The sequence below is a fragment of the Pogonomyrmex barbatus genome, unplaced genomic scaffold (assembly GCF_055798465.1).
Source record: "Pogonomyrmex barbatus isolate J1 unplaced genomic scaffold, ASM5579846v1 scaffold19, whole genome shotgun sequence".
Lineage (NCBI taxonomy): Eukaryota > Metazoa > Arthropoda > Insecta > Hymenoptera > Formicidae > Pogonomyrmex > Pogonomyrmex barbatus.
The window spans coordinates 1,899,867-1,910,266 of NW_028297115.1; the positions used below are offsets into that span (position 1 = coordinate 1,899,867).

Below are 10,400 nucleotides of genomic sequence, written 5' to 3' on the forward strand. Positions count from 1 at the left end.
AATATACTAAACTCAAATATATTAATAATTTTAAAATTTAATTATTTTTCTGTATTATATTCTGTATCGTAATTATTTTTTTCCTGTGTTGTATCTTCGCATTGTAATTTATAATTTACATGTTTATGTTATATACATATATGAAAATGATTCGTATAAACCTCATATAAATAATGTTAAAAAATCTGTAGACGTAATCTTGAAATATATGACACTCTGACGCTAATGTTTTATTGGGAAATATTACAGTTGAAAAGAAAATGTAATACATGAGATGTCGATACAGATATAATAATAGAATTCATGAAAAAATACGTAATAATACGTAACATTTTAATATATATTCCATCAATATATACATAAAATATATTTGATTCATTTTATAAAATTGTATAACATATTGTGCTTACGTTCTGTAACATTAATGCATTAAATATATTGCATAATATGTGACAACAGTAAATGCAAGATATTTGTTATTCACAAAATTCTTTTACACAATGAAGAAGCTGAATTGATTTAACAATTTCTATTAACAATAAACTTCTTATAAAAGTTATCCTAAATGCATTTATAATTCATCTCTCTTTTCGTCAAAATTTAAATCATAGTCTTGACTATTATTATCATTGTTGTTATCATAATCATCATCATCAATATAATTCTCAATGCAAATATTTGAAATTCTCGTACAAAGTTCTTCTTTTTTATTCTCTACACCATCAACATATAACGACACTATATCTTCCTCAAATTCATCCATTATAGTACTACACTGAAAACCATTAGTGTGTAAGTTAATAAAAGATATATCTCCAATCAATATAAAACATAATAAACAGTACTTACATAATGTTGAAGGCTTTTATTTAAGTCACCATCCTGAATTATATCTACTTCACTCATCATAGGATTCATTCCACCTGATGGAGACATGAGATTAAAAATTGTTAATTGATTGTTAGACTTCTTCGTTGCTCTCACATAATCTGACAACTTATCGCAGATATTGTCCAGCAAAATCGAAATATGCACTTCAGATTGGCCTAATGGAATCTTAAAATATCAAATTCCATATTACATTATCAAAATTGAATGTACAAAGTAAATAAAATTGAATTTTGTACAAAGGAAATAAGTATAGAAAAAAAAGCAAAAATATTTCTAATCTCTAGTAAATTTAATATCAATGATCTTCATTCTTTCTTGATCATATTTTTCATTTTGTTACCTTCTTACGTATAGTATTTCCCTCAGCATCCATTCTAAAATTACCTACGTCAACTAATTTGTTTGGATTAGCCTTTAATACCTCTGCCTCTATTTCATTCATAGTTGCCCTACAAACTGTAAAGGAAAATTATTTTCATTAATCAATTTTGGAATTGTTAATGGCTAAAATGAAACTGTCATTTTGACATTGAGTTTTACCTAAACATTTTAGATGCTTTAAATCAACTTCTTTTGCCTCTATCCGAGCGATTATCAGAAACAGACCACAAAGCAAGGTTTTCATCTACAAGGAAGTAAATGTACAAATATTGTACATAAATTTTGAATTATATATTTGATAGCTAAAATAGCATAAAAATAAATGTATTATACTCACTGTACGATTTTTATACGTATGCAATGTCAAAAAATATTCTTATTTTGTGTGTAGAGTATTGAACAAATTGTGAGACTTTCTCAGTGATATTTTTTTATAATAATAATATAACTAAAATTCTGAGCACCACGACATGCGACACGTATAATGTGCATCTTCTAATCTCACATGATGATGTGTAAAATATATTGTGACATTTGTATAAACGAATGACAGTTCGTAACGTGTAATTCCGATGATGCCAACTGTTCAACTTGAAATGATTTTATTATAGAAGACACATTTCTGTCAAAATATATAAATAAATATAGCAACTGCAATTCGATTCTCAATAACAATACAAACAATATGAGTAATTTGTTTGTTTTATTATTTTACAAAAATATAAAAATGAAATTTTAAGTGCTACTAATAGTCGCTTCGAGTCGTTCAGTGGATCGTGTTTTATCCCTATAGAAAGTTTCCTTGTATTGCGTCATCACGTACTTTCCGCTATTGCTCGTCACCTTTCGGCTTTTACTCGCAATTATCGTTTTGATTTACTTTTTCGTATGAATCATGGCCTGTGTCCATAAGGAAGTTACGGCTGTATGAAAGAAAAAGGAAAAAACTGCAATGAAATATATATTATTTAACCTTAACCTTAACTTAACCTTGATCTCGCTTTTTACATATATATATGTACACACATTCACACGTACATAATTTCTTCAAAATTAAACTAAAATATTGTTTATAACAATCGAAAAATAGTAACGAATTACACATTATCTAATCTTAAGTCACATTTAATGTAAAAATTGTATTATTATTACATAGGCAGTTTGTCATTTTTTATGATAGATTACAAAAAAACGAGCTTATAAAAAAAGAATTAATTTCTCTATATATAAATATCGCTTGTAATAAAGTAAAAAATATTGAAAAACGTTTTCTATTTACATAGCTATAAAAGACTTTTCTTTTTTTCTAATTCACTTAAAATTCTAAAGATACTTTTGCACTTTATTCTGATTTTTTTTTTATATTCAATGAGGCAAATGAGAATCAGCATTGTTGACAGTGCGCAATTAACTCTTTATTACAAACTTTAATCATCAGTCATTGTGTTCAGTTACTGCCTGGAGCTCAAGTATGGACACGCTGTGCAAGGTGCCGCTTGATGCGAACTATGTTGTAATCCTGCACTGTTTTCTCCATTTCAGTGTGAATTGTGTTCACCTGATGATTGACAGCCTGTTGGTGACTATTATCTCGTTTTTTTTAGAGATGACATAAATATATACACATAATAATTAATCAACGATTTTATCATTGATGAGCTCATCAGATGAACACAGGATCTTTAATTTACATCCACTGAAGATGATTCAAACTTGAGTCAAAACGTCCGTATTACATATTAAAGTTTGTAATAAAGAGTTAATTGCGCACTGTCAACAGCGCTAATTCTCATTTGCCTCATTGTTTCACATTCTACTTAACAAGAATCTTTCTAATATTTTTTTATATTAATATAAAATTCCAATTATAAAATTCCAATAGATACGTTAACACATGTCGGATTACGGCACATATGTTAAAGAAGTTTGACAATTTATTGGACAGGAATGCAAGTTTTTATCATCATATATACATTTCGATTTGAAAATTTTGAATTAGTCTAATAGATTATCAAGCTTTATCTAAATTAAAATAACTACAAAAAGTATGATTATCCAATACGATTTGAGATGTATGTGCAAAGGCACTTCTTCTTAATCCTAAATAAAATGAATAAAATTAATGATCACGATTCCACCTCCAGATTGTTGCATCATCACAAACACACAACAATACAGAACCGTCTCGGCTTAAGCTGGTTTGACGAATTGGCGCGGTACAACGAGGATGTTGAAGAGACCAGCAACGCGCTTGCCCAGGTTCATCCACGTCCAAATCCCAAACATAAGTGCGGCCAACCTGATTCCCCAATGCAATCGTGCGTTGCCAAAAATCCATGGAGAAACGTATAAACCAGATATCACATTCTTTGAACTCGAAACGATGCAAAACTGTCGCGCTTGTTTCTCCACTACGTAGCTGCGAATCCTCAAGTCTACCCGGTTTCCAACACACAATACAATTCTCACAGGATTTGCTCAAAATAAAGTCGCCGAACCACTTCACACAGTCGACATAATTCCGATGCACGTCACGAGTGGTAAAGTCAGGGAAGTGTTGGAGAATTGAGTCGAAGGGTCTGCCGTTGCGAGTGGGATTGCAATGATAAGACTGCTTTATTGCCTCTTGCATGTCTGGTTTGTCCAAGGACCATAACTTAAGAGCATGATCCATTCCACACGAGATAATCCTTTGGCCTTTTATGTCGAAATCAGCGCTTAAGACTTCGTCTCGGTGACCTTCGACACCACCAAAGATCGCGATACACACGTCTGTCTTGATGTTCCACAATCGTAAAGCATGATCCTTTGATGCAGACAACAGAATGTTTGGATCTTTCGGATGAATCTTTAATTCGTTTATCGCATGTCCGTGACCAATGTAATGTTTGATGCAAGTCATTGTCGCGGGACTGATAACTCGGATGACCCCACGTGATCCTGCCACAGCTAACAAGGGTTTTCCAGAATCATCGTAAGTCCATGCACATGTATAAAAATTCTCCTCTGTATCCGGGTCAGCATAACATTGTTGTAGCCGTATATTTCCGCTCTGTGGACATTCATAAATACTGACGCGATTGCTGCCCACAGAGGCAAAGATTAACGGTTCACCTTCTTTTAAGTGATAATTAAATTGTACACCAAACAAAGGTTGCCCATGATCTTCCTTGACGCTACAGCAGTATTTGTATAATGGTTTATCTATAGAAGGTTTATACTTCGCTGTTTTACTTCTTCGACGACCTTTCCGTTTATAACGGGCGCTGCGAGTAGGTGTATCACTGCGATGAGTGCCAGCAGTGGAATTGCTTCCAATGCTGCATTCTGTTACATCACTGTCATTCTCGCTGTCCTCCTGACTGGAAGTATATGTCTTACTGCTCGATTTTTTCATCTTGCTGATTTTATCAATCTAAATATTATTGATGCAACGGTTCACAAAATATAACATTCTGTTTTTAAATTATCAATAAATTATTCAGCTCTCTGTATGTACATTTTAATTGTGTTTTACTACAGTTCCAATAACTGGTATACCACTGGTTAATCCTAATACTCCTTCTGTTATATTTAAAATTCTGCTTCCTAAATATATGCAGGCTTGTGTATTCTAAAACCAAAAGTTTTTCTTAAATACTTGAATCATACACTATATATAAATGATTATAGTCTTGAGAACAAACTCACAGAAATATTAGTAGAGAGAAAATGAATATTGTATTTATGACAAAGATTCTTCGATTTATAGATTAATCCCGTAACATTAGATATCCCATTACAATTCACCAAACAAACTGCACCAGAAGTGATGTAGTTCTCATCTATTATGGCTATGTTAGCTTCTATCTTGAAAATTATTAATGGCCATTAATAGTAATTAATCACATCATACGATAAACAATGATTAATAATAATTTATAAATAATATAAAAATATAAGATAAACAATTTTATATAATGATTTTAAAAATAATTTGCATAAAGATCAAAGACTTACTTCTGACAAGGTGTTCAAAATTCTTAAATTAAAAGCAAAAATAATAAAATCCACAGAGATTTCCAATTTTGCTTTTATAACATCAACAATAGATTCACACTGATGTATACAAATATGCCACTTTCTTTTCTTTGCACTTTGATGTAAACCCTTTGATATCTTGTCACATAATTCAGCTGATCCTACTATCTGAAAGAATTTTCTATTTAATATATTCATATTAACAATTGTATACCAATATCGCTAAAATATTTAATAAATCACAATCATAATATTCATCTGCATATTTTTATTAATTTTTACATAAGAAGCACCGTTAATATATAGTAGAATTTATTAGAAATAGAAGAAATATGTTATTCTTTTATATAAATCAAATGCACAATAATCTGTAATCTTAAATCTTATTAAAAAATTCGCCGGAAAATTAAAGTTATATATATTCGCTTCTCGTTAATTATAATAAAAAGATAAAAAGCGCATCAAATAATTTTATAATGAAAAAGAAACAGATTAATTAGTTAGTTTATCAATGAATTAATTTATTAATGTAAGTCTACAAATTTTATGTAATATGTCAAAAATGACAATTTTTATTCTTTACTTGAAAAAACACATATACATTAAGTATGCAAAAGTGTTCTTCTTTTTTTTTTTTTACCATCTAAACTCACCATAAAAGCAATCAAACACTCATCTCTCCGAACTAAGCCGCTTTTGAAGATTTCGGCCATGATTGACTGAGGGCCATTAACTCCGGTTAACGCTATCGGTTAATTTGCCAGCAGAATTGCCAACAGCAAAAAATCCAAAATCGGTCTTGTACTTTCTAATCTATTCATAACAAAGAGAAAGTAGTTGTAGAGTGTGAATTATAATAAAGTAAGTAGTATATAAATGTATGCTTTGAAATATAAATACAAATGTTTATAACAAGAAATTAGGTTAGAAATGATGAATTTTTATTTTTGCAGTTGGCAGTTCTCAAATTTAACTGCGCTGTCTAACTTAACCAGAGTTAGTGAGCCGTGGCTATGACCAGTGTTGTAAAACAGAAGACCATTGCATGTGAAAATGTTTTAACGTATGTAGCTTAGTAGAGTTGTAAGCAAATCAACCAATTATAATCAAACATTCTGGTTACATGTGAAAATATCTGGCTGTGATTGGTCGATTTATTTATGGCTTCAAAATTGTTCTTACCTATGTAAACAAATTTTGACATATAGGCTGGTATTCATAGTCCGTTCTTATATTTAAGGGGAGCTTTCCAGCGATACAGTGTAACACAAACTTAGTTTACACTTAGCCGTCTAATCCCGGTTCACTTCAAAATGAAGTGGATTTAGGGAGCGTTTACACGGATTACGTTACAGCGGATTGATCTTACTGCGCTAAGAAAAGAAGAAGAATTAAAGAAAGAATTAAAGTGGATCAAAATTAATTCGTTTATACTTAAGAAATATTATTTCATTCCGAAGTGAATCGGGATTGAACGGCTGGGTATAAACCAAGTCACAGTGTCGCTATACGTGCTTTCCTGTTACGACACAACACAACACATTTCAACACAGCTACGAAACAGAGTCGGACTGTGTTTTGCATCATGGTTGCCAATTTTTAAACTTTTATGTTCGTAACACTGAATAGTGAAAAAGAATTCTGTCTTTTTCTGTTTCGAAATTAATCACTTATTTAAGATTTGTTTAAGTGTCAGTCCACAATAGGTGATTTAAGCTTTAAGAAGAAATTGACCAATTATAATCGAATATGAAAAGAATAATCGACTATGATTGGTCAATTTCTTATGACTTAAAGATTAAATACTTATTGTGGACCGACACTAAGGCATTCTGTAAATCTATTCTCTAACGACAATTCGGTGTCGTTATACTGTTATTGCGCAGATATCTTATATGATAATATAATGATACCGAATTGTTTTTAAGAATTCATCTACAGAATAGGCTAGCTAGAAGAAGAAGAAGAAAAGATTATTTCTTCGATTATTGCTGTGACACTGGCAAATATTTTAAAGGTTGTAAAAATTAAACGATCGTAAGCGGACATGAAAGAGATTCGGAATATAAACAGCTAACAGTGAGCCATCGCAGTCTTGGCTAAATCTTGCAGGCTAAGTCTTGGTAGTAGGCGAGGGATCCCGAGTTCAAATCCAGTCGTCTCCATTTATTTTTCCGAATTTAATAAATATCTTTCAAGATTATGCTCGAAAATGAAGCAATCAAAACCTTCAACAAATTTCAGCTAGCGTCAATTGGTGACAATACCTAGAACTAAAAGATATTCCATCAAGCACCCAACATTGTGTTTTAATTATGTGACACAGTGTCTATCTGTGTCTTCTTGCTGGAAAGCTCCCAAGATCATCTTAAGCAAGTTCATACAGTTATCCTATTGGTTGAAACATTATTTTAAGACGATCTTAAATATAAGAACTAACTATGAATATCGATCTATGAATACTATGGCCTATGGCTGGTATTCATAGTCCGTTCTTATATTTAAGATCGTCTTAAGTAAGCTTATACGATTATCTTATTGGTTGAAATCTGAATAATTTTAAGATGATCTTAAATATAAGAACTGACTGTGAATACCGGCTTTATGGCTCTCGCACACTCAACGAGCGATGAGCGATGTCCAATGAGAGCTTTGCTTTCGAATGTAAAAGCGTTTGAAAAAGCAAAACTTTCATTGGACATCGCTCATCGTTCGTCGCGTTCAGTGTGCGAGAGCTATTAGAATCGATTCAGGAATATAATATTTTAAGGATAAACGGTTGTTCTGAAACGGTTGTTCTGAATCATCCTTATTGTACCAATATAGAATGTTCGAATTCTATTCTATTTATGACTATAAGTTTAATTCAATTTTTGCAGCATTTTTCTAACTATAACGGAGAATTTGATATTTGCTTAATTTTTGCTGATACATCTGTTATAGTAGCCCATACTTCTTCGCCGACATAATATCCAACAGCACAAATGATTGTTGATAAAAAAAAATTCCTTTTTGATAATTCAAAAAGAATTCTTTAACATTATACAAGAATTCTTAAAACATTATACATTTTGACTCTGCAGACCCTTCTGTAATTTTTTGTGTTATAAAAGAATCAAATAGTGTCCAATTAATTTTGTAAATTTATGTCAAGAAGTATGTGTTCCAAAATTACAAGTTACTGCTATTACTGATAATGTATAATACACATCACGTTAACTATAGATTTTCAATACTAATAATGAATTTTAGAATATCCAGATGTCGATTGCTTTTTAAAAAGAAAATAGCCTTAATTAGTTAAATTTACTTATTTTATTTTCAAATTCCATTCGTAATTTGAATGTGGCAGTCTAAACCTATCACTCACTTTGCTCACCACGATGTGTGACATAGAAATTGAATCAAAATTTTTTTCTTTGACGCACGATCTATTCAAACTTGCATAGCTATATAATTATATATACAAGGAAAATTATGCAGTCGCATTTTTATTATAAGACTACATGTAAAATGCAATTGAATAATTTTCTTTATGCATGGTTATACCATTTTATTCGAATAGGCCCTCACAAAAAATGGTCACGTTGATTCTAGATGTTTTCTATAGGCTACGTTCTGAATATTATCTAAGTATATGTGCATACCCTCGCGTATTAGAGACACTAAACTTTGGCCACGGCCTCCGGCTACGATTCTGATCCGCCAATCAGAGACTCTGATCCGCCATATTTTGATGACTAAATCTTACGAAAGAAAGAAATATACATCATCTCACTCTAACCAATAGCCATATTTTTTTACTTTGCATGTGCATTGATTTAAGTATATTATGCATGTGTATTAAACACGTGGAAAGCGTGATAATATATTATTAAATAATAGAGATACTAAAATTGCAAAATATAGTCATAAATTAATTAATTGTGATAAATCAATATAAAAAATGGATGGATGTTTTTTTTACTTAAATTTTATTTTATATTGTAATAAAGTTTGTTTATAATAATAATAAATATGTATAATAATCCTTTCTAAAAAAAGGCATGACATCGATATTTGCATCTCTCGAAATTTCCTCGAAGTTTATTGTTGACGCTTTTCTGCGATGGGTTCTCTCGCTGCGCTAACTTTGTGAATAGCTGTCATTGATTTCACAGAGGATCGTTTTGACAATTGTGTATCAAAAAGTTAAAAAATATTATAGTATAATAGTATTATATTAATTTTTGCTCTTGTGTTGAAAAAGATAAATAGCGAAAAAAAATAAATAAATAAATTTAAAATCATCAAAATTAAAGGATATATATTAATAAATTGGTAATATAATTATGTAAAATTATGTAAAATAAAGTTTTATAAATATACACATTTTATTACCTTTAAAACGCTTATGTTTTTAAATTATAATATTACAATTTAAGATTAATGTAGTTAATATATTTGAAAATAAGTGGGAATAGCCAAAAGATGGCGGATCAATCAAAAGTTGCTTTTTTGTGACCAGTCTCTGATTATAGTGTCTCTATCGCGTATTATTTTATCCTTATTTAATATTTGACGACAAGGATAAAATGATACACGGAGATATTCGAGTGGTGTTTCCCAATTTAGTCAACACAAATGTTCTATCTTCATTCAATAAGTAACAAAGACAAAATGGTACTTGTGTCACTAAATAAAAAGTATCTTCCTATTTTCAAGCATCCAAGAGATTATTCCTTCATCCTTTAATATGCGGTAGATAACACTTGGGTGCAAATACTTGGGTCCACTTAGTACTATAAATGCTTCAAAGCATTTTTTGATTGGTCAATTCATAAAATTCTTTATTCTGATTGATTAATCAAACACTTCGAAGCTTTTGTAGCGCTAAGTGGACTGTAGCCAAGGATGCACACCATGCGAGAACAGAAATGTATCCATACAAGATAAACTGAAAGAAAAAAATGATCCAGACTCGTGACGAGATGTCACATGTACACTAATAGCCAATCGGCATGTGATGATTGTTTCACAAGTGAAGCATGTTTGACGGGATGTTGACGCACAGTATATTAGTTGATACTAGTTTCCGACAGCAAGTAAAGTAAAAAAATTAAAACTTA

General features: G+C 30.8%; 4 protein-coding genes across 12 annotated transcripts in view; 1 reads left to right on the forward strand and 3 right to left on the reverse strand.

The window, feature by feature from the left end:
- Positions 1-300: 300 nt before the first annotated feature.
- Positions 301-1,827, reverse strand: sel (canopy family protein seele). Its single transcript, XM_011631382.3, has 5 exons — positions 1,610-1,827; positions 1,432-1,516; positions 1,232-1,347; positions 850-1,056; positions 301-775 (listed from the first exon to the last, which is right to left on the reverse strand). Exons 2-5 carry the CDS (start codon positions 1,514-1,516, stop codon positions 572-574), a joined length of 612 nt encoding a protein of 203 aa, XP_011629684.2. The 5' UTR covers positions 1,610-1,827; the 3' UTR covers positions 301-571.
- Positions 1,828-1,956: 129 nt separating this feature from the next.
- LOC105422129 (polycomb protein EED) lies at positions 1,957-4,669 on the reverse strand. Of its 2 annotated transcripts, none has more exons than XM_089075501.1 (2): positions 2,311-4,669; positions 1,957-2,195 (listed from the first exon to the last, which is right to left on the reverse strand). In XM_089075501.1, exon 1 carries the CDS (start codon positions 4,667-4,669, stop codon positions 3,392-3,394), a length of 1,278 nt encoding a protein of 425 aa, XP_088931627.1. In that variant the 3' UTR covers positions 1,957-2,195; positions 2,311-3,391. The 2 variants fall into 2 exon arrangements, with proteins under 2 accessions (XP_088931627.1, XP_011629687.1); XM_011631385.2 differs by having other exon boundaries at positions 1,957-2,219.
- Positions 4,670-4,725: 56 nt separating this feature from the next.
- Positions 4,726-6,858, reverse strand: LOC105422128 (uncharacterized). 3 transcript variants are annotated; one of them, XM_089075504.1, is made up of 6 exons: positions 6,727-6,858; positions 6,475-6,665; positions 5,946-6,105; positions 5,272-5,460; positions 4,963-5,121; positions 4,726-4,885 (listed from the first exon to the last, which is right to left on the reverse strand). In XM_089075504.1, exons 3-6 carry the CDS (start codon positions 6,003-6,005, stop codon positions 4,775-4,777), a joined length of 519 nt encoding a protein of 172 aa, XP_088931630.1. In that variant the 5' UTR covers positions 6,006-6,105; positions 6,475-6,665; positions 6,727-6,858; the 3' UTR covers positions 4,726-4,774. The 3 variants fall into 3 exon arrangements, with proteins under 3 accessions (XP_088931630.1, XP_088931631.1, XP_011629686.1); XM_089075505.1 differs by having other exon boundaries at positions 6,475-6,660; positions 6,727-6,856; XM_011631384.3 differs by having other exon boundaries at positions 6,475-6,851.
- Positions 6,250-10,400, forward strand: part of IKKbeta (inhibitor of nuclear factor kappa B kinase subunit beta) — a 9,196-nt gene continuing 5,045 nt past the window's right edge. For 2 of the 6 annotated variants that reach the window (XM_089075488.1, XM_089075489.1), the window contains exon 1: positions 9,999-10,400. This exon is cut by the window's right edge and continues 46 nt beyond it. The gene's annotated coding sequence lies outside the window, so the exon portion shown is untranslated. Of the gene's footprint in view, positions 6,356-9,797; positions 9,955-9,997 lie in introns of those variants that run through there. The other 4 variants (XM_089075494.1, XM_089075493.1, XM_089075492.1 and 1 more) reach the window with 4 other exon arrangements.

Excerpts from the sequence above, each read along its gene's own strand:
- sel (XM_011631382.3), bottom strand. The coding sequence starts at position 1,516 with ATGAAAACCTTGCTTTGTGGTCTGTTTCTGATAATCGCTCGGATAGAG. Across the intron at positions 1,348-1,431 it reads AAAGCATCTAAAATGTTTAG|TTTGTAGGGCAACTATGAAT; the intron begins GTAAAACTCAAT and ends TTTCCTTTACAG. Across the intron at positions 776-849 it reads ATAAAAGCCTTCAACATTAT|TGTAGTACTATAATGGATGA; the intron begins GTAAGTACTGTT and ends AATGGTTTTCAG.
- LOC105422129 (XM_089075501.1), bottom strand. The coding sequence starts at position 4,669 with ATGAAAAAATCGAGCAGTAAGACATATACTTCCAGTCAGGAGGACAGC.
- LOC105422128 (XM_089075504.1), bottom strand. The coding sequence starts at position 6,005 with ATGGCCGAAATCTTCAAAAGCGGCTTAGTTCGGAGAGATGAGTGTTTG. Across the intron at positions 5,461-5,945 it reads AGTGTTTGATTGCTTTTATG|ATAGTAGGATCAGCTGAATT; the intron begins GTGAGTTTAGAT and ends AAATTCTTTCAG. Across the intron at positions 4,886-4,962 it reads TTCTCTCTACTAATATTTCT|AATACACAAGCCTGCATATA; the intron begins GTGAGTTTGTTC and ends TTTTGGTTTTAG.